Here is a 24,000-nt window from a genome sequence, read left to right on the forward strand (position 1 = left end):
TAACTACACTGGAATTAAAATATTTTTTTAAAGAAAGAAATTTCAAAGTGTATAAATACTTTATTGTGGAGATTCTACCCATAGCAGCTGACTCCAGTTCCTACTAGTACACTTTGTGCCGTCCTGGGCTTGGGATTTCACTGTGGGGATTGGTTCCCCCTCAGAGTTACCACAGGGAAATGAGCACAGGTCCTTTGGCTTTCAGATTTTCCAACTAACTTGGGTTTCTATCACGTCCTCCCCTTCGCGGGGCCTCACCAGTGCCTCATCTCTCTCTGCTCCTCTGAATTTTTTCTCCTTTCCTCACTTCAGAGAGTCTCCTAAGGCAGGAAAAAAATTACTCCTTTGCATGCACCCAAATCTATGATTTCTGCCATAAACAGCCGCTCTGAGTCCCTTGGGGCTTTGACTTTTGAAACTCAAAACCTTTCTCTCTCATCCTGTTGTGTCAAGATGTAATCCGAAAGCCAGAACTCCAGAATGGACATTTTTGTGTGACTGTTCCCTTCCTTTCCCTGGGGTTGAGAGTCCAGAATGCCATAGCTTATGCCCTCACAGGGGAAAGGTCATGAAGGCTCACAAACGACCAGGAATGAGGACAGGCTGGCTAATTTATCAAATATGAGCCTGCCCGATGAGCATTCACCTCTATGCGGTGTCCGACAATGCCAGTACTGGACGATGTCTTTAAGAATCTACCCCCAGGGGCACCTGAGTGGCTCAGTCGGTGAAGCGTCGGCCTTCGGCTCACGTCATGATCCAGGGGTCCTGGGTTTGAGCTCCACATCAGGCTCCCTGCTCAGCGGGGATTTTGTTCCTCCCTCTGCCTCTCCCCCTGCTTGTGCTCTGTCCCGGAGAAAACGTAAGCTGGTACATAGGATGGCTTCTGGGAATCCAAGGTGGGAAGTTGACTTGCTTTTCGCTGTACAACTTTTGCTCTTCGGGGTTTATGCTTTCTAAGTGCAGGTGTTACCCATTGATCTGGAATGGGCTCGAACTTTGGAAATGAGCGGGTGAGCCCAGAACCCAGGTTGGGGCGGTGGGGGAGGGGGTGGACAAATTGAAAACTTAGCTCTTGGCTGGGTTTGCCAATGCTATTGCTGACCAAACTCAGATAGACCTGTAGCAAGAGAAGCCCGTAACTCAAGAGACAAGGTTTTTGGAAAAGAGAAAGGGAGACACTTATTTCGAGTGCTGGCAGCCAGGACAGGTGTGACAGAACAGGCAGAGAGCCAGTGATCCTACGTGAGGTTGGGTGGGGGGGGGGTTGCTCAGCATGTGATCATAGGCGAGGCGGTGGGGGCACCTGTGGGGGTGGTCTTCTAAGGCGTTTCATTGCTCTCAGGGCTTTCCCAACCTGGCATTGGAATGTTCTAACCATTGCAAAACATCTTCCATGCCTCAAGAAGTTGCAATGAGAAATGAGAACCATGGGTTTCAGTGACAGCATGAGTTGAGCTGTCTTGTCTCTTGTCTGTTTCTGATTTTAATGGTTGGCGTTTATAGTTGAGCAAGAGGGCTTGCTGACTCATGTATTAAAATAGAGACAATGAATTGACAGTTGCTTAGATAAGCCCCAAACCCGTTATCGACTTTACTGAAACCTCCTGGGGATGGATAGCTCTTGTCCTCTACTGAAGGTCTTTATAAAAAGCATCCCGCAGAAGCTCACCACTGAGGGCGATGTAAGAAGGACATTGAGGGTACTGTGAAATCGGAAAGCAAGAAAAACAAGAGCAAAATCTGATTTAACTGTTCTGGTGTGGAACTGGCTGTGGCAGATGTTTTAAAAGCTCTAATGTGTAGCCATAGTTGAGACCCGCTAGGACTGAGAGGGAACAATTCGAGATCTTCATCCAGAACGTGTTTCTCTTATTTTGGGCAAGGCACTGAGGTGGGGGGTGGGGTGGGGGGGGGGGGTTTAAAAGTAAGACTTGGTCTCCAACTTCAGATGTCTCCTGGAGCTGGAAGTTGCTCTGTTTCTTATTGAAGATGTTTCTGGAAAGAGCCTCTCCCCTACTCCCTGTCTACTTCCAGTTTCATTATGTAAGAGCTGGGTCTGGGTTTGCTCAGTGAGAGCTGAACTGAGGCATCGTGTCAGCCTCAGAAGATAAAGAACTTTGGGTCACCTGGAGCCTTGAGGGCAGCTGGCCCTTCCAGGCACTTCTGGGAGAATTCCACATTCCAGATCACACACTCAGGCCTGGGGAACCCCAGGGTGGGGGTGGGGGGCATCCCATGGCTTGCAGAGCCACAGATCCAAGTTTTGCTCTGGAAAAGCCTTTCCGATTGCCACCCCTTCGACAAACTAACTATATATATTTTTTGCCATCTTGATAACGGAGTCACGTAACCTTTTTCAAACTGTAGCAATGGATGGGGGTGCCTGGGTGGCTCAGTGGGTTAGGCCTCTGCCTTTGGCTCCGGTCATGGTCTCAGGGTTCTGGGAGGTTCAGAGACCCCTCATCGAGCTCTCTGCTCAGTGGGGAGCCTGCTTCCCTCTCTCTCTGCCTACTTGTGATCTCTGTCTGTCAAATAAATAAATAAAATCTTTTAAAAAAAACTGTAGCAATGAAGAAATCATCATTTCTCAGAAGAGAGAGCATTCCAAGTTTGGAAAATTCTATTTAATCTTAAATTTTTTATCTTGAAATAATTATAGGCTGTCAGGATACTGCACAATTAGTACAGAGTCCTGTGTCCCCTTCACCTCTCTCCCCCCACCAGTGACATCTTATCTGGCGGTAAGACAGTTTCAAAACCAGGCGATTGACATTGGCGATTGACAAGAGTGTTCTATTTCCTTTGCCTCTGGAGACATGTCTTGAAAGAAGTTGCTGTGGCTGATGTCGAAGAGGTTACTACTGCCTATGTTGTCCCCTAAGATTTTGATAGATTCCTGCCTCATGTTGAGGTCTTTCATCCATTTCGAGTTTATCATTGTGTACGGTGTAAGAGAATGGTCAAGTTTCATTCTTCTACACATAGCTGTCCAATTTTCCCAGCACCATTTATTGAAGAGACCGTCTTTTTTCCACTGTGTATTTTTTCCTGCTTTGTCAAAGATTATTTGACCACAAAAAGTTGCGGGTCCATATCTGGGCTCTCTACTCTGTTCCATTGGTCTATGTGTCTGTTTTTGTGCCAGTACCATGCTATTTTGGTGATCACAGCTTTGTAGTAAATCTTGAAATCAGGCAACATGATGCTCCCAGTTTTGGTTTTCTTTTTCAACATTTCCTTAGCAATTAGGGGTCTTTTCTGGTTCCATACAAATTTTAGGATTGTTTGTTTCAGCACTTCAAAAAATGCCGGTGGAATTTTGATCGGGATGGCATTGAAAGTATAGATGGCTGTGGGTAGTATAGACATTTTAATGGTGTTTATTCTTTGGATCCATGAGCATGGAATGCTCTTCCATCTTTTCGTATCTTCTTCAATTTCTTTCATGAGTGTTTTGTAGTTCCTCAAGTTCAGATCCTTTACCTCTTTGGTTAGGTTTAGTTCTTTCAAGACATGTCTCCAAAGACAAAGGAAACAAAAGTGAAAATGAACTTTTGGGACTTCATCAAGATCAAAATCTTCTGCACGGCAAAGGAAACAGTCAACAAAAAAAGAGGAAACCCACAGAATGGGAGAAGATATTTGCAAATGACACTACAGACAAAGGGCTGATATCCAAGATTTATAAAAAACTTCTCAAACTCAACACACAAAAAACAAATAATCATGTCAAAAAAATGGGCAGAAGACATGAACAGACACTTCTCCAAAGAAGACATACAAATAGCTAACAGACACATGAGAAAATGTTCATCATCATTAGCCATCAGGGAGATTCAAATCAAAGCCACATTGAGATACCACCTTACAGCAGTTAGAATGGCCAAAATTAACAAGAGAGTAAACAACGTGTGCTGGAGAGGATGTGGAGAAACAGGAACCATCTTATACTGTAGGTGGGAATGCAAGTTGGTACGGCCACTTTGGAGAACAGTGTGGAGATTCCTTAAGAAATTAAAAATAGAGCCTCCCTATGACTCTGCAATTGCACTACTGGGTATCTACCCCAAAGATACTGATGTAGTTAAAAAAAGGGCTATCTGTACCCCAATGTTCATAGCAGCAAAGGCCACCGTCAACAAACTGTGGAAAGAACCAAGATGCCCTTCAACAGACAAATGGATAAAGATGTGGTCCATATATACAATGGAGTATTATGCCTCCATCAGAAAGGATGAATACCAAACTTTTGTATCAACATGGATGGAACTGAAGATTATGCTGAGTGAAGTAAGTCAAGCTGAGAGAGTCAATTATCATATGGTTTCACTTACTTGTGGAGCATAAGGAATAAAATGGAAGACATTAGGAGAAGGAAAGGAAAAGTGAGTTGGGGGAATTTGGAGGGGGAGATGAACCACGAGAGACTGTGGATTCTGAGAAAGAAACAGGGTTTTGGAGGGGAGGGGATTGGGAGGTTGGGTGAGCCTGGTGGTGGGTACTAAGGAGGGCACGTATTGCATGGAGCACTGGGTGTGATGCATAAACAATGAATCTTGGAACGCTGAAAAAATAAAATAAAAAAAAAGAGTGATCTAGGCTACAGGTCTTATTCACACTTCATCTTTTTTGTTGTTGTTGTTTAAGATTTTATTTATTTGTGGGGTGCCTCGGTGGCTCAGTTGTTAAGCGTCTGCCTTTGGCTTACGTAATGATCCTACGATCCTGAGATTGAGCCCCGCATCAGGCTCCCTGCTCCGCGGGGAGCCTGCTTCTTCTTCTCCCACTCCCCCTGCTGTGTTCCCTCTCTTGCTGTGTCTCTCTCTGTCCAATAAATAAATAAAATCTTTTATTTTTTTTTAAGATTTATCTATTTATTGGACAGAGAGAGAGAGAGATCACAAGTAGGCACAGAGGCAGGCAGAGAGAGGGGGAAGCAGGCTCCCCACTGAAGGCAGAGGCTTAACCCACTGAGCCACCCAGGTGCCCCAATAAAATCTTTTTTTAAGATTTTGTTGAGCCTGGGTGGCACAGTGGGTTAAGCCTCTGCCTTCGGCTCAGGTCATGATCTCAGGGTCCTGGGATCGAGCCCCACGTCGGGCTCTCTGCTCAGCAGGGAGCCTGCTTCCTCCCACTCTCTCTCTGCCTGCCTCTCTGCCTACTTGTGATCTGTAAAAAAAAAAAAAGATTTTATTTATTTGTTTGTCAGAGAGAGAGACGAGCAGGGGGAGCTGCAGAGGGAGAGGGAGAGGCAGAGGCAGGCTCCTCACTGAGCAGGGTGCCCAGGACCCTGGGATCATGACCTGAGCCAAAGGCAGACTCTTTACCAACTGAGCCACCCAGGCGTCCCACTTTTCATCACTTTTTAAATTAAAACAAACAAACAAAAAATCTGTATTCATTTGTGTTTGCAAGTTGTATGGATCTGCATAGAAATTCCCACATTTAAGATACAGATCTGTTTCATCACTGAAACAGAACTCCTTCCTTCTGCTTCTTTGTGTTCACACCCACCCATTTCTAGATGAGAAATGTTCTATAAATGGACTCGTAAAGTATGCAGTCTTCATTTGAAAGGTGACAGCTTGAGGGATATATAACTCACATACCATTCATTTAAAGTGCACAGTTGAGGGGCCTTAATGTAGTAAAAGACGTCAGCAACCATCAGCATAATCAAGTCAGAATGTTTCTGTCACCCCAAAAAACTTTCCACCAGTCTTCACGGGCTTCTGATTTCTCCCCAACCACTGATCTGCTTTCTGTCTGTAGAGAATCGCCTGTTCTGGCCATTTCCTACAAATGAAATCATCTAATATTTATAATCATATCTATTTAGCCTTTTATAGTCTGACTTCTCTCACTGAGGAGGATGTCATCAAGGTTCATTCCAGCGGTAGCAAGAATCAGGACTTTATTACTTTTTTTGTTTAAAGATTTTATTTATTTATTTGAAATAGAGAGAATGAGAGAGCCGGAGAGGGGGTAGGGCCAGAGGGAAAAACAAACTCCCCGCTGAGCAGGGAGCCCAATGCGGGACTTGATTCTGGGACTCCAAGATCATGACCTGAGCCGAAGGCAGTCTCTTAACCAACTGAGCCACCCAGGTGCCCAGGACTTTATTCATTTTTCCTGCTGACTAATAGTCCCAGGAATGGATGTAGCACCTTTGTTTCTCCATTTATCCATTGTTTCCACTTTGGTCTACAATGAATTGATTGAATTGGTTGGCTATTTTATTGATTGAATTGATTGGCTCTTATGAATTGATCAATTGTTTCTACTCGTGGCTATTATGAATAATACTACTAGGAAAATTTACATACAAGCTTCTGTGTGGATCTAGGTTTTTATTTTTTTTAGGTTGTACCTAGGCATGGATTGCCAGATTTTATGGTAACTCTATGTGTAACCTTTTTGGGAACTGCTAAGGAAGGATAGTTGGAAGAAAGGCAGGCAAGGACCAGGAACCCCTGCCCTAAGAGGAAACCATCCTTAAAAGGATTTGACACACCCTGGAAGGAGCCCTCCACCCTTTCCCAGGTGATAGATGACAAAAACCTGACTGGATGCACGTGAATGATAAATCAGATTAAAACAGCCTGCCCACAAACCCAAACCCACAAGCCCATAAAACCCCCTAGACTTAGAAAATCCAGAGGCAACCAACTGGGGTTCCCTCCCTCTTCTGGAGGTTTGCATTATCGCTCAATAAACGTTGCTTTGCTGCCCACCACTCTTTGTCTGGTCTATCTCCTCATTCTTCAGAGCTGCTCGACCACGAACCCTGGACACTACAGGCAAGGGAATCCTGTAACACTGCCCAGCTGTTCCCCAAGCAGCTGTGCTAGCTCATGTTCTCACCAGTGGTGGACGAGGGTTCCCATCTCTCCACATCCCCACCTGTGATTGTCTGTCTTTTTGATTCCAGCCATCTTGGGGAGTGAGGAGTAGGATCTCATTGTGGTTTATCAAAAAAGATTTTATTTTTATTTATTTATTTTTAAAGATTTTCTTTATTGATTTGGGAGGAAGAGCGAGAGAGCACAAGCAAGGAGGAGAGGGAGAAGCGGGCTCCCCATGGAGCAGGGAGCCTAGTGTGGGGCTTGATCCCAGAACGCTGAAGGCAGATGCTTAACCAACTGAGCCCCCAGCTGCCCCTAAAGATTTTATTTTTAAGGAACCTTTACCCCCAACATGGGGCTCGAACTCACAACCTTGAGATCAAGAGTCACACACTCCGCCGACTGAGCCAGCCAGGTGCCCCTCACTGTGGTTTTGATTTGACTTTTTCTAATGACTAGAGACATTGACCATCTTTTCATATGCTCTATGGCCTTTTGCATATCTTCTTTGGAAAAAATGTCTACTTGAATCCTTTGTCCATTTTTAAATTGGGCTATTTATCTTCTTATTGTTGTAAGAGTTTTCATATATAATCTAGATACAAGTCCCTTAGATTTATGGTTTGCAAATATTTTCTTCCATTCTTTATGCTTCCTTCGTGGTATTCTTTGAAGCACAAATGACTTTAATTTTGATGAAGTCCAATTTATCTATATATGTTTCTTTTGTTGTTTTTGTCTTTTTTAAAAAGATTTTATTTATTTATTTGAATGAGAAAGAGCATGAGAGAGAGCATGAACAGTAGGGAGGGGTAGAGGGAGAGGAAGAAGCAGGCTCCCTCTGAGCAGGCAGCCCGACTCTGGGTTCCATCCCAGGTCCCCAGGATCATGCCCTAAGCCAAAGGCAGACGCTTAACCAACTGAGCCACCCAGGCGCCCCCTCCTTAGGATTTTCTATATACAAAATCATGTTGTCTGCAAATGGAGAGGGTTTTTTAGCATGCATTTTTATTTTTTATTTTTATTTATTTATTTTTAAAGTTTTATTTATTTGAGAGAGAGAGCATGCATGTACGTGGAGGGTGGCGTGGGGGGGGGTTGCAGAGGGAGAGGGAGAGAGAGAATCTCAAGCAGACTCTGTGCTGCCCGCAGAGCCCGTCACGGGGCTGGATGTCCTGATGCTGAGATCACGACCTGAGTTGAAACCAAGAGTGGGACACTTAACTGACTGTGCCTCCCAGGTGCCTGTGTTTTTAAAAATAGACTTTAGGGGTGTCTGGGTGGCTCAGTGGGTTAAAGCCTCTGCCTTCGGCTCAGGTTGTGATCCCAGGATCCTGGGATTGAGCCCCGCATCGGGCTTCCTGCTCAGCAGGGAGCCTGCTTCTCTTCCCCCTCGGCCTGCCTCTCTGCCTACATATTATCTTTGTCTGTCAGATAAATAAATAAAATCTTAAAAAAAATAAAGTCTATTTTTTAAAAAAAGATTTTATTTATTTATCTGAGAGAGAGAGAGAATAAGAGAGCAAACATGAGAGGGTGAAGGTCAGAGGGAGAAGCAGACCCCCTGCTGAGCAGGGGACCCCACCGCCCCACGTGAGATTCCATCTGGGGACTCCAGGATCATGACCTGAACTGAAGAAAATTGCTCAACCAACTAAGCCATTTTTAGATCAGCTTTACGTTCACACCAAAATTAAGAGACATGGACTCCCTGCCCCTACACATGTGTAGCTTCCTTCATTATCAACATCCCCCATAGGAGTGTGGGGCACATTTATTATAATTGGAGAACCTATACAGACACATTGTTATCACCAAGAATCCATCATTTACATTAGGTGTACATCCTGGCATTGCACATTCTCTGGACTTGAACAAATGTATAATGACATGTAACCATCATTATGGTATCGCATGGAATATTTTCACTGCCCTAAAAATCCTCTGTGCTCTGCCTCCTCTCTAAACCCTGGCAACCACCCATCTTTTAACTATTTCCATAATTTTGCCTTTTCTGGAGTGTTATTTAGTTGGGTTATACAATATGGTGTCTTTTCAGGCTCTCTTCGTTCCCTTAGTGGTATGCACTTAATTCTTCAGAATTGAACAACATTCCATTATTAGATGGACCACGATTTATTTATCCATTCCCCTACCAAAGGACATCATGGTTGCTTCCATGTTTCCGCAATTAAAAAATAAAGCTGCTATAAACATCCAAGTTCAGGTTTTTGTGTAGATGTAAGTTTTCAGCTTCTTTGGGTGAATACCTAGGAACACAATTGTTGGACTGTATGGCGAGAATATGTTTAGTTTTCTAAGAACCACCCCGCTGTCCTGCTAAGGGGCTGTTCCATTTCGCATTCCCACCAGCAACAAATGCGGGTTCTTCTTCTCCACATCATCACCAGCATTTGGTGTTGTAACTGTTTTGGATCTTGGCCATTCTGATAGTGGGTAGTGGGATCTCGGTTGTTCTAATCTGCGTGTCCTCAATGACTGAGGATGTGCAGCCTCTTCTCGTATGATTATTTGCTAGCCTGTGTCTTCTTTGATGAAGTATCTGTTAAGTTCTTTGGCCCATTTTTAAATTGAGTTGTTTTCTTATTGTTGAATTTAAAGTGTTCTTTGCGTATTTTTGGATAACGGTTCTTTTAACAGATGTGTCTTCTGCAAATATTTTCTTCCAGTCTGTGACTTATCTTTTCATTATCTTGACAGTGTCTTTAATTTGCATTTTTCTAGTGGTTAATGATGCGGAACATCTTTTCATGTGTTTATTTGCCAGCGAGTGTAATACCTGTTTATGCCTTTTGTCTGTTTCTTGGAGTTTGCTTATCACTGTGGAGTTTTGAGAGTTCTTTGTAAATTCTTGATATAAGGTCTTTGTTGGGTATGTGTACTTGTATACTTAAAAAAATTAGTTTCGATCATGTAAGTAGTACATGAATGTATTTCTCTCTCTCTCTTTTTTTTAAATAGGCTTCATGCTCAACACAGGGTTTGAACTCATGATCCTGAAATCAAGATCTGAGCTGAGATCAAGAGTCAGCTACTTGGTGACCAGACACCTGGTTGGCTCAGTCAATTAAACGTCGGCCTTCGGCTCAGCTCATGATCCTGGAGTCCTTGGATCGAGTCCCCCATCTGGCTCCCTGCTCAGCAGGGAGTCTGCTTCTCCCTCTGCCTGCCACTCCCTGTGCTTGCGTACTCTCTCTCTGACAAATAAATAAATAAAATCTTAAAGAAAAGAGGAGATCCTCAACAAATTGAGCCACTCAGATGACCTACATGGATGTGTTCTTTATTTAAAAATAGTAAAGTAAGTTTGATAAAGTTTCAACCCCCAAATCCATTCCTTCCTCACCATCCCCCCGGGGATAACCATCATAATGTATTTGAGGTATAGCACCTAGATTTTTAAAAAATACTTTTCTCAAGATACACAAACTCACAATGTATATAGTGCTGTTTTGTATATGGGTTTTACAAAAAACTTATACTGTTTATATTGCAGTGCAAGATACATTTTTTGAATGAGGGATATTTTTTCTATTTTTATTTTTTTTTAAGATTTTATTTATTTATTTGACAGACAGAGATCACAAGTAGGCAGAGAGACAGGCAGAGAGAGAGAGGGAAGCAGGCTCCCCGCTAAGCAGGGAGCCCGATGTGGGGCCCGATCCCAGGACCCGATCATGACCTGAGCCGAAGACAGAGGCTTTAACCCACTGAGCCACCCAGGTGCCCTTGAATGAGGGATATTTTAGTGAGCTTCTTAATGTTGATAGATATCTCTGGTCTGTTCCTTCACACTGTCATAAAAAGCCTTGCATTGTGTCACTGAATTATGTTTAGTCACACCTCTGCTCCTAGAACGTCCACGTGGGTCCCAATGGGTCTCCAGCAAACAGTGCTGCAATGAACCGCCCCGTCCAGGGCTCTGGGCACACGTGTGAGTGTTTCTTTAGCACAATACTCCCAGAGAAAGGGAGTGTTGAGAACATTAAGGTATTATATACATATATATATATATTTATATACACACATATGTATATACACACACACACATATTAAGATTGTATTTATTTTAGAGAGGGAGGAGGAGAGAGAGAGAGAAAGAATGAGAGACGGGGCTGAGGGAGGAGAGAGAATCACAAGCAGACTCCATGCTGAGTGCGGAGCCCGACGCGGGGCTGGATCCCACAACTCTGAGATCATGACCTGAGTTGAAATCAAGAGTTGGACACTCAACTGACCGAGCCATCCAGCCACCCTGTGCTTTTTATATTTTAATAGATCCTGCCAAACCACCTTCCAAGATGTTTCTCCACACCTTGGCCGAGAACCACATGCCTTTTGAATGTAAGACCCTCTATTTCATATGTCGATCGCCTACCAGCTGCCAAGATGGGGGCTGTCTGGGGGCGAAGAGGAGTGGGATTCAGACTCGTGGCCGGTGAGGGGAAGCGGGGAGCTCACACCGGACGGTGCCTTCTCTGCCACGGGGCCGTGCTCACACACTTTCAGCTCAATTCTGTTAGGAACTGTCATCAACTGGAGGGGACAGTGGAGACATGAAGACTACGTCCAGTGCGGATAGGGGGTTAGAACGTGAAACAGAAAGAGTGGGGACACGGGTGGTATCCCATGAAGTCCGTAGTTAACTGCTGTGTACCAATGTTAATTATGCCTTGTGACAAGTGTGACTGGGCTCTGCTGGGAGGAGATATACAGGAACGCTCTGTCCAATCTTGGCAACTGGACTGTAAATCTAAAATTATTGTAACACAAAATTTGTAAAATAAAAGACTTGAACATGAAATAAAATATATGATGTGTGTACCGTATTTGGATCCCAACAGAAACAAACAAACAAACAAACAAAAAAGAGAGTTGGCAGGAGAAAACAGCAAAAATTTGAATATAGACTGGGTATTAGACAGTATTAAGGGATTACTATTAATTTTGTTAGCATGTTTGATGAACAAAAATCATCTTTACCTATTGAAGGTTCATCTTTACCTATCTTTACCTATGCTGAAGTATTCACAGGTGAAATGATGTAATAGCTGGAATTTGTTTTAAAATATTCAGAAACAATGGGGGTGCTTGGAGCGTGCGACTCTTGGTCTCGGAGTCGTGCGTTTGAGCCCCATGTTGGGTGTAGATGTTACTTAAAGAAGATAAAAATGGACACATCCTTTAAAAAAAAGTTAAAATATTCACGAACAAAAGAGAAGTACGGGGCGCCTGGGTGGCTCAGTGGGTTAAGCCTCTGCCTTCAGCTTGGGTCATGATCCCAGGGTCCTGGGATCGAGCCCCACATGGGCTCTCTGCTCAGCGGGGAGCCTCCTTCCCCCCCCCCTCTCTCTGCCTGCCTCTCTGCCAACTTGTGATCTCTGTCAAATAAGTAAATAAAATCTTTAAAAACAAAAACAAAAGAGAAGTACTTAAGGGTAAAGTGTTATAATTTCTTGGGATTACTTTAAAATATTCCAGAAAGAAAAATGTAGTTGGCAAAATGTTGCTGCTTAGTGAACCTGGATGGACCATACAGGGTGTGTGTGGGTGTCTGTCCTACTTTTCTCTCTACTCTTATGAATGACGAAGTTTTTCCGTAATAAAAAGTTAAATAGACAACACTGGTCCATGGATAGGAGTGACTCGGTGACCCCCCCCCCAACTTTTTCTTCCCACGGGACTTTTCCACGCTTCGATAGCACTTCCTCTGTTGTTTGATGCCGTCCATAGAACCTGTCTTCTCTCTGGTCTGAAGGCTCCTTGCGGCTGTTTTATCTGTGGGGCAACTTCATCCAGTCCTGTAAACCCTTGGGGAGCCTTGCTAAGTACCAGACTCTGTGCTGCCCTGGGGGATGGGCTGGTAGGGAAAAGCAACATTGTTGCTAACTGATTGAATTTATAATCCACTCTGGATCAGATCCTTGGGTCATGGCACTGAATCGCTTGGCTCTCTGTTTCTGTTGTCCTGACTCCTTCTCTGACTTTAACTCTGACCTTTCCGCCTCCAGCATATAAATCTTGTGATTACCCTGGGTCCACCGACATAATCCAGGATGATCCCCCATCTCAAGATCCTTACTTCCTCATGCCTGCAAAGCCCCTTTTGCCACGTAAGGTAGTAACATATTCGCAAATTCTGGGGGCGAGGACAGAGACATCTTTGAGGGGGTGTTTTTGAGCCGACTCCATCTTATTTTTTTGAGTTCTGCGTTCATCCTGAAAAGGACCTGTGAAACCATCTCAGTGAATGAGATGGTTTAAGCCAAGGGAGGACCCAATCAGGTCCGCCCTTTGCCCTGATTGTTGTATCCAGAATGGACTGGGTGGGGGTTAGGAGGGGAGCAAGGGCAGGGTAAGGTGGGAAACTAGGAGTCTGTTGGGTGAAATCCTTTAGTCTGGATGAGAATGGAGGTGGTAAAGATGGAGAAGAATGAAGAATTGTGTTTGATGAATGAATGAATGAATGAACAGTCAGTTTTGGAACAAGAGGAACGTGCTTCCCCGCTGTGAGGTTTCCACTCTGAAAGCACAGTGTGCTGCTGAGACGGGCAGCCCCTGACCATCACAGCACGGCCTTCCAAGGCCCACGTGGTTGAACGTTGCACAGACACGGTTTTTATTAAGAACGGAGGCCAGGCACAGTTAGAACCTTCCTCTGCATTAAAAAGCATATGCCCTCTAGTAAAAATAGTGTATTCTCTGGGCCCTCTTTGTAATCATCCCAGGAGGTAGGCAGTGACTGCCTGTTTTACAGTCAAGAACCTGGGGTCTGTGGGAGCTCCTCAAGGCCACAGAGAAGTCACGGAGGCCAGACAAGTCAGCTCACCGGGTTCTGGGAGGCTGGGTCTCTCTCGAGCCGTCTCCAGGTCAGGCAGCCTCGACATCACCCCCAAGCTGGTAAGGGGAAGGAAATTTGATCCCAAGACTGCACACCTGATTCTGGTTCTTACCTGACTCATGGGATCTTGGGCAATGCCCTCCCCCTGCCGGCCTGTAAACCCGGTGAAATGGTGGTTACGGCCCTTTCTAAGCCAACTTCTAGGACCCTGCTCTTTCCACCGCATCAGACGTCCTTTGCCAAGGTCAGTCCGCAGACAATTCCGGGGGCTGCAGCCTGAAATTCCTTGCCCTTGCTCCGCAGAGGCCCCAGGGATGTCAGCTTCCAATCTCTCTGCTCCTTTCCCTTCCAGTCAACAGACCCTTGTGTGTGGAACGCTCTGCCCTTAGGAGCATTTCCTGCGGGGGTGTGGGGGGCTGGAAGCACCTGAACACGCCGCCGGCTGCTGGGTTTCGTCGGGGCTTTGGATAAAAGCCGTCTCGTTCTTCTATCAGATCAGCGCCCCCCCCCCCCCCGCCCCGGCCGCCCCCCAGGAGTGTGTTCTGCGGAGACTGAGACTACGGATGGCCCAGACTCCCCGCTCCCCACCCCGGCAGCCTCCAGGCCTCTGTCCGCAGCAGCTGTGTGCGGGGCTGCTGGAGCGCAGGGCCAGGACGTTACTCTGCAGCCAGGAGACTCTGGATGAAACTGCTGGCCATCCCCGAGGAAGGCTGCTCCTTCCCGAGGTTCCGGAAAACGCACAGTGAGACCTGAGTCTGCGGTGGAGCACTGCACAAAGCTTTCCCTCCGGGCACTTGGCCTTTCTCTTACCAACCAGGCTGTCCACACAGGGGCCTCTTCGCCTCCGGCTCCCAGCCAGGCCATCAGCGCTGAAGCGGCTGCCGCCACTGTGGGGACACCTGGGGCGCATCCCACCTTGGTACTGGCTACCCAACAATTCGTTCTTGTCTCCACTCTGCTCCTCCTGCACTGTGCAGCGGAGAAGGGCATGGGCCCCCCCCTGCTGTACTTCCTTTGCCGGCTGGTAGTTGCTAGCCTTGTGGCCCTGGGCGTTACTGGTCCTTCATCCGCAAAATAGGGGTTAGTGACAGCACCTGCCTCGTAGGATGAACGTTAAATTTAACTACATGTACACAATATCTGGCACATAAGATGCATTGTTTGCTATTATTAAGTAGGTTCCGTACCCAATGCAGGGCTCAAACTCACGAACCTGAGATCAAGACCCGAGATCGAGTCTGACGCTCAGACTGAGTTGCCAATCAGGTGCCCCTTCTTAGGATTGCTTCACATGTTGGCAATCATAAGAAATAGGGAGGCGGTCCAGCCCAGAGTAAGTAGACCTAATTTTTTTTTTTTTTATATTTACCCTCTTTCTACATGGGGTACAGAGGTCCCTTCTTTTTTTTTTTTTTTTAATGGATAGTTAAGAATTTTTTTTTTTTAAGATTTTTTATTTATTTGTCAGAGAGAGGAGAGCGAGCGAGCACAGGCAGACAGAATGGCAGGCAGAGGCAGAGGGAGAAGCAGGCTCCCCGCCAAGCAAGGAGCCCGATGTGGGACTCGATCCCAGGACGCTGGGATCATGACCTGAGCCGAAGGCAGCTGCTTAACCAACTGAGCCACCCAGGCGTCCCCAGAGGTCCCTTCTTTAGTGTGACTCCCTAATCGCCCCAACCCCTGTTTGTCCTTTCCCTGTTCTATTCCCAGCAGCGCCCACAAATATGGACTGAAAAGGAAAGGCACGAACGAAGGCCTCTAGTGACCGGCCACTCTTGCGGTTGGCTGAAGGAGACTTACAACACTGGATTCAATCAAAAGGGTTATTTTGAAAACTTTGCAGGAACTTTTGGTAAATGATTTGACAGTTTTACTCTAATGGTGGTAACATAAGGTTGCCAAGTATTTTTTTTTTTTTAAAGATTTTATTTATTTATTTGACAGACAGAGATCACAAGCAGACGGAGAGGCAGGCAGAGAGAGAGAGAGAGGGAAGCAGGCTTCTTGCTGAGCAGAGAGCCCGATGCGGGACTCGATCCCAGGACCCTGAGATCATGACCTGAGCCGAAGGCAGCGGCTTAACCCACTGAGCCACCCAGGCGCCCAAGGTTGCCAAGTATTAACTTTTATGGCCCTGTCGCACAATTTTGAGACATGGCATTCTGATTTAGTTTAAGACTGGAACTTACTCTAACCTTTGTTGGTATGTAATACTTAACAGCATACTCCATATTGGTGTTAAAAACAGGTCCAGGGACTCAGTTGGTCAAGCGTTTGACTCCTGGTTTCAGCTCAAGTCATGATCTCGGGTCATGGGATTGAGCTCCATGCTCAGTGGAGGTCCCCTTCTCTCCCTCTGCAACCCCCTCCATCCCCGCTCATGCACCCTCACTCTCTCCCCGCCAAATAAATAAAATCTTAAAAAAAAATGGGTCCAGTGAGGTTAAAACTATGCCAACTATAACTCAAATGTGCTCATTCTAGCACTGTTTATGAATTAAGAAATTAAAATCAACTGGCTTTTGAATAGGTAGTGCTCAGTCAAAATTGGGCCAGATCGTTCCTAACCCCCAGGCTCTTTGATAGTTCCCACCACCATTTCCCACCAGACATCCGATGTGAGGGAGAATGAATGGCCTGAGGCTCGTGAGATGGTAGCAGCGTGGTGACTCCTGCCACAATTTGGAAATTAAATTACCTGTGGGGATCATTCTGATTAGAACATGAATATAAAGCCATCCCCTGATCACTCTGGACATCAGCAGTACTCAGAAAGTACTGCACACAATGTGACTTTCATGACCACATAAGGGAATCTTCCTTGTAATTATGCTCATGGGATTCTCCCACCGAGCACCAAGGCTAGTCACTGAGGGAATCTGGTGTTACCCAAAAGCAAGCCCTAAACTGAGAGTTCAAGAGATTTAGTGTTTTTTGTTTGTTTGTTTGTTTTTAAGGTTCTCTTTCTTTATTTGACAGAGAAAGTGCACAAGTAGGGGGAGCAGCAGGCTACCCGCTGAGCAGGGAGCCGGACACGGGGCTCGAATCCTGGGATCATGACCCAAGCCAAAGGCAGATGTTTAACCGACTAAGCACCCAGGTGCCTGGAGATTTAGCGGTTTTATTTATTTATATATTTTTAAAGATTTTATTTTAGAGAGAGCGAAAGCGATCACAGAAGCAGAGGGAGAGGCCGACTCGCTGTGGAGCTGACAGCCCGACACGTGGCTCGATCCCAGGACCGCGAGCTCATGACCCATGAGGAAGGTAGACGCTCAACCGAATGAGCCACCCAGGTGCCCTGAGATTTAGCGGTTTTAAAATCTCCTGTAAAGCTGCCCAGGTTGGTAAGTCTAAATGTTACATATTACATATATATAATAAACATCAAGTAACACCACAAGCATTTAAAAAAAGGAAGTTTATTGGTCTTTAAATGGCTCAATTTTGCAAATAAACCATTTGGGTAGTGGCATCAGCCTAAGACATGTGATGCATCTTTGTCAGTTGGCTTCATAGCACCTCAGTACCCAGGAGAGGAAAGGTCTAAAGCAAAGTCACAATGTTAGTGGTTAGGACCCCTGGTTAGATGAGACTGCAGTGAGTACACACGGAGATCGCTGGGCCCGCGGGGCGGCTGTCACACGGGTAACTTAAATTCTGCACATGGCATAGCCTATGAAAAATACGAAATGAAAGATGTACATCTCCAACCCTTTAAGGACAAATATTTAACAGGACAAGCCAGATGGAGTATCTAAAGAGCTGAGTTCCTAAAAAGCCTATTTTTGTTAACTTTACGTACACACCTGTTACCTGGAATGCCTGAACACATCTTGGACTTGTTGAAATTAGGACTGAGCCAAGAGAAAGACGAACTTTGTTGAATCAACTCTCTTAGACCCATTCCGAGGAAGAAAAGAAAACTCTGGACAGCAGTGTATTTCCTGTTGAAATTATGTTCCCAGATAGCATGCTAGATTTCTTCTAGGGGACGCACCACACAACGGCCTGCGTTTGCCACACATGCTTCCTGCACTACACTCGGGGCTGACGGCCTGGTGTTAATGTCAGGACAATGTGGCTCTGGTGTTCTTCGTGATGACTCCTGAAAACTCTCCCAGAGCCCAGCTGGCCAGCATGCGCGCCTTCCCCAAGTGTTCCAGGGCAAAATGCACTAACGACGTTCTTCCCGTGCCCTTGTTCCAGAGAGACCAACAACAACTTAACACATGCTCACCACTTGCAGAAAGGGATTTCCGGGCACCAGCATTTTAAAGAAAAAGAGGGATCACTGAAACGTGACTGCGCTGAATCCTCACGGCCTCAAGGTATCTTACAAGCATATGCTGGCCCTTTTTTGCAAACTACCTTACAGTTAGTCAAAAGTAATCGAGGTGCTCTGGAACCTTACTTTCAAGAACCAGAGTATGGCACACATTGTAAATTTGGACAGATCCTAGCAGACGGTTATTTTTTTACGAATCTTCTATACAAAAGTTGTACTCCACACCAGGCAAATTTTCTCACCAGGACACGCGGGGCGATGGGCCCACGGCACCAGTGAGGACACACCCAGGATGATGTCACCGGGTATTTTTCGGTTTCTAAATTAAGGCATATTCAAAAATTTCCATGTACAAGTTTACACCACTTTTCCACGTTAATCACCAGGTAATTAATGCAGGTTCACAGATGAATCACTCTCAATTGAACTATATGCAACAATCATGCCAACAACTTTGCTTCTATATTTTGCATAACAATGGTTTAAAAAAGTGGTACAGTTTAACTACCATGTTCACAATTGTCATTTTTCAAGGCAGTAGAAGACCAAGACATTTTAAAATGATATAAAATTTAAGCTTTATAATAAACCAGAGGAAGTAGCCTTTCCTCCCTTCCCCCCAACCCCATCTCAGCTCTAACAGTTCCAGAAAGACTGCCCTCGAAACACAAGCCCACACGCTACGTTCAGGACCGCAATAAATGTAGGCAATTATGAAAGAAGTTGAACTTTGCTTCTTGGTGAAGCCACATTAATTTCTTTTTTTTAAAGTGAATTTGACTTTCAGTGCAGTTCCAATTCATGCTTTTAGTGATACATGACAATTTCCAAATTGTTAAAGTAATTTCAGTCAATTGAGCCTTCGATGGCAATGCTTATAAATTATATTTATTAGTATGGTCAAGATAAGAAAGGAGTTTGGGCTTTGATTATAAAATGCAGCATCTTTCTCTGATTCTCTTGGCTAAACTTTTCCTCTTCTTTTTTCCATTCTTTTCTTTGCTGTCTTCCATCTTTCTGGCTCGAATTTCCCTCATCAGATCAAAAAATACCTGGAAAGAAGAAAACAGGGTACATAAAGCCAACAGATAACATGAGCTTGGTACTTCTTGGAACCACAGCAGTAAGCCCTGGGAATGAACTAAGAGTAACTACTTAAGTGCTCTTGTTTAGGGAGTACAGGGAGAAGAGAGCATAAAACCAAAGTCTCCTTCTCCAGGTATACTGAGAAAGCTGGGACATTTTCTGAGTTACACTTTTTGGTACAATTGTTCACATCATATAACCTAATCTTCTCATCCCAATTTTTAAGATAAAGAAGATAATAACCTATAGATGACGACAGCTCCAAAGATAAAGACGATAATAACACTATAGATGATGTGGATTCTGTTTATACAATAATGAATGTATTTCACCAATTCATATTTATTTATTTATTTTTAAAGATTTTATTTATTTATTTGACAGAGAGAAATCACAAGTAAGCAGAGAGGCAGGCAGAGAGAGAGGAGGAAGCAGGCTCCCTGCTGAGCAGAAAGCCCGATGTGGGGCTCGAACCCAGGACCTGGGATCATGACCTGAGCCGAAGGCAGCGGCTTAACCCACTGAGCCACCCAGGCGCCCCACCAATTCATATTTAAAGGTAATTTATGTTTAATACAATTTATATTTAATAACTTGTTTGTTTTCAGCTCCATTTTGAGAAACAAAGCTGAGGAAAATGAGTGCTTCCTTTATCATTCTGATACCAGGTACTAAGAAAACAATTTTCTTTGTGGCAACATACTTGAGATTTTATCAATTCTGTCTCCTATCCAGAAACTGGCAAATGAGAGCTATTAGCACAATAACTAAAAAATTATTAGAACAACTCAAAAGTTAAATATTGCTGACAAATGCCGGAGGGCAGACAGACAAGGGTCTAAAAGGACATGGGCTCACATCGTACGTAAGTAGTTACAAGTATGTGTATGATGACTTTATGAAAAAATTTCAGGGTCTACACTCTAAAATTCTGAATTAAAAACATTCAGTTATTACTTTGGTTTTGTTTATTTTTCTCATAAGCATGAAATAAGAAGTGACACCACACCGACATATTAAGAACTCAGCTGAATATAAAGATTTCAAAATTTCTAGTTGGCCTGTGCATTGCGAAGGTGCAAAGTAAACAAATGTATGTTACATAGTGGCCGGCGCGCCTCTAGCTCTCTGAAGGAAAGGCTAACTGGGAAGGCGCGGTGCTGTAAAGCTCAGGCAGAGGGCTACCTGCAGGAGTTATGTGGGTTTGCCTGCATTTGAAACAGAAACAATGAAAGAATAAACCAAACACTGCTATTATTTTCAGGACGAAGGGAACAGGGGACACAGAACAGTGAGGCATCTGTGAATATACTTCATGGTACAACTTCTACTTTGGAACGGTAAATGTTTTACATATTAAAAAATGGAATTAAACACAAAAAAGCAGCTGCCGAAAACTGAAAATCAAACTAAAACACTTTAAGGCGAGCTACACAGAGAGTTGGTGACATAATCATACAGAGGAGAGAATTCAAGAGACTTTAAAACACGGCATAGAGAATATACATCTCAGACTAGAAGCTAAGAATAAAAATTTTAAAAACCTCAACAAATAAAAAAACAAGACAACTCTTGAACTTCACTTTGTAACTGAGCTGTTCACAGCAACGGCGGCGTTGCTGACTTGGAACAATCTTGTACAACGGGTTGCAGGACACTGCAAGAGAGCAATCACGCTAATGCAGGTAAGGAACCAAGACTTCCAGTGTAAGAGAGAAGATACGAACATAAAGTCAAAGAAGCAGAAAGTCCTGAATGCTAAAACTGAATCAGAAGTAACAGTATGCTCTCATGATTTGTTTTCTTTACTACATATTTCCCAGCACTTCAAGGAAGGCCACGAAGCAACGACAAGGCAACAGCGGTGAGCACATTCGTCCTCAGGCTATGGCTGCTAAATACCATTCCTCCCAGGGGAACTGTGTTCCTTAGATAAATGGCTGATCCCTGATCTGGAGTAAGAAACAGAATGTGAGTCAGAAAGCAAGGAAGCTATTAAAAAAAAAAAGGCAAGGAAGTGATTAGAGACTAATGGCTTAAGTCAAATGGACACAGGACCAACACTCAAAGGGGTGCAAGTGGTTAGAACAGGGAAAAACCGAGCAGAGAAAACTCACAGAGAATTCAGGAGACTGAAACAGGTGACACAGACGCCAGAGGTCTCTGCCCCCCCTTGATGCACCTCGGCTTCCCTGGGGTGATTTCGGAACACCTGCCCTTCGAGTCTACAGCTGGCCCGCCGAGGCAGGAAGCTTCCAAACTAGCTGCAAGTAACATCAGAGGACGCCCCTGCAGCCTTCTGATGCAGATATATCACTATGGACTGCACTCCAGAAGGTGGTTTAATTTTTTTTTTTAATTTTTTTTTTTTTTTTTTTTTTTTTTTAAAGATTTTATTTATTTTATTTATTTGTCAGAGAGAGAGAGCAAGCACAGGCAGACAGAGTGGCAGGCAGAGGCAGAGGGAGAAGCAGGCTCCCCACAGAACAAGGAGCCCGACGCGGGACTCGATCCCAGGACGCTGGGATCATGACCTGAGCCGAAGGCAGCGGCTTAACCCACTGAGCCACCCAGGCGTCCCTAATTTTTTTTTTTAAAGTAGGTTCTATGCCTGGCACTTGATCTCACGACCCTGAAATCATGACCTGAGTGAAAGTCAAGAGGTGGACGCTCAACGGATTGTGCCACCCAGGTGCCCTGTTATAAAATTCAGAAAGCAAACTACAGAAATGCATGATCTACACACACAGAAATACCATATGTGTGTGCGTGTGTACACACACATATACATACATTATATATATATACATATACATATATATACTATATGTACACTATGTATATATATACATAAATATACTATATATGCGCTATAAAAATCCTACATATACAGGGGAAACACAAGCAAACACAAGTCTTCCCTTAGACTCTATAGACTGGTCTTTAAATGTGGATAAACATCTGGAAAGACGTCTGAGTTAGCAGTGGTTACCTCACAGCAAGGAGAGTGAAGTGGAATCTGGGTGAGGAGTGACTCCCTTTTTCTCCTTACTACAAATTTTTCTTTATACAATAAGCATATGTCCATGTTTTTAGTGAAAAAAAAAAATTAAAAACACAGTACATTTGTACTAAAATTCTCTCCCCAACATAAACTTGGCTCTCTTCATGTAATAAATCATCCTCTCTACCCATCTACTTGCTCAACCTCTTCCCATTCCTTCAAGATGTTCCTTAAAAATTAGGAGCAACCTTGGAGTTACGCTTCAAGAGCGAGAGCGTTCAGCCAGAAGGCCGCTAACAAGGTCATGAGGACGAACCAGCACCCAGCGAGTCCGTGAGCAGGACTGCCAGGTGTCCTCTGTGACAGGCGTGGCCTCTGTGATGGGCAAGGCCCCTGCTCGACCACTCAGATGGTCATGAAGCTTTTCACAGAGTGGATTCAAAATCTGCCTCTTTGAAACTTCTTTGCAATGGTCTATGTGGAAGCCAGAGGAGGGCACGGCATGAGCCCTTACTGTCTTGTAGGGGAGCTAGGATTTGTTTCCTCTGACAAAACAAGATACTTCCCAATATAATAGAAGGAGACAGTGTTAACACGCACGACCCCAGGAAACCTGTATGTGGCTCCCACAGAGGGTGACATACACCTGGGGGATACCTCAGGGGCTCCAACCATCGTGTGGAGTAGAAGAGTGAGATGACGTGGGCTCCAGAGCCGGCCACACGCAGGGCGAGCAGCTGCCATCACAGGCCTTCTGAACTCGACTCAGGTATGTAATCTCTCCACATCTCAGTTTCCTCATCCCAAAAGTGAGCATGAAAAGAGTCCTTCTGCTTTATTGGGTTAAAGATGCATGGCTAGTGCTGGCCACAGTGCCTGCGTCTTATAAACGCGACTGAATATGAGCTCTTTTAACTACTAACATTATTTCCTCAGCAAGAAACCAAGTATCACCTAATTCTAGAAACTGAGTAAGTTGCAGCAAGGCTACTTCTACGTAGCCACTGAGGTGTTTTATGCGGCCCGGCACGCACACCGCTCAGGGTGTAGCAGCACGCGCAGCGAGAGCAGTTAGCGGGAACTTCTACCCTGCTGTACAAGCCGCCACGTTTCATCTCGTTTTGCTTTGGAGAGGTGACCGTTGACTACAGAGCACATGTTCCCACACCGGCCACAGCAATCCTCCCCGCTTTCTTCGGGCATCTTGCCACTCTCCATCAGGAGGTGGAGTCCATTTCCCTCCCTTCTGACCCGGGCTGGGACTCTGGGACTACTCTGGCCAACAGAACGGAGTCGAAATTAAGGCTGTGTAACTTCTGTGGCCAGGCCAGAGAAGGTGATGCGGTTTCTGCCTGGTTCTTCTTCTCTTGTGACACTGGCCCTTGGCACTTACCCTGCCTCCCTGCCGGAAGAAAGCCTGAAGTAGGACACCTGGAAGAGGTCACATGGTGAGGAACCGAGGCGTCCCTGGACGACAGCCAGCATGGACTGGCTGAATCAGACATGTGCGAATGGTGTTTAGAACCTAAGCCGAGCCGCTTCCCGTTTCTGGACTTGAAGCTTTTCAGCGCAGGCACCAGACACTGTGGAGCAGAGACAAGCCATCTCCCCCGTGAGCTGTCCAGATTCTTGGCCCAGAGATTAAAGGAGCATAAGAAATGGTTGTTTTCACCCATAAATTTTGGGGGTATAGTCTATGTTACACAGCCAGAGTAAGCCCTATCCCTTGACCTTTCTTTCTTTGACAATACAAGCATATGGCAAAAAACTTCACTCCAGCAGATGACAGCACAGGGATTATTAGAATGACAGCTCTGTGGCTTGGATGGTTACTGGTCACCTCCTCTCCCCACTTTCCTCAGTTTAAATAGGTTTTAGAGTGTGCTCTATAGCCTGCTCAAGACCTCAATTA

General features: G+C 44.9%; 1 protein-coding gene across 1 annotated transcript in view; it reads right to left on the minus strand.

Moving 5' to 3' along the window:
• Window positions 1–17,112: 17,112 nt before the first annotated feature.
• RALA (RAS like proto-oncogene A) overlaps window positions 17,113–24,000 on the minus strand; it is a 76,711-nt gene continuing 69,823 nt past the window's right edge. The window contains exon 5 of the mRNA XM_047694677.1: window positions 17,113–19,050. Within this exon, the coding sequence (XP_047550633.1) occupies window positions 18,928–19,050 (123 nt within the window). The 3' untranslated portion in view covers window positions 17,113–18,927. The remainder of the gene's footprint in view (window positions 19,051–24,000) is intronic.

The sequence above is a fragment of the Lutra lutra genome, chromosome 11 (genome assembly GCF_902655055.1).
Source record: "Lutra lutra chromosome 11, mLutLut1.2, whole genome shotgun sequence".
Classification (NCBI taxonomy): Eukaryota; Metazoa; Chordata; class Mammalia; order Carnivora; family Mustelidae; genus Lutra; species Lutra lutra.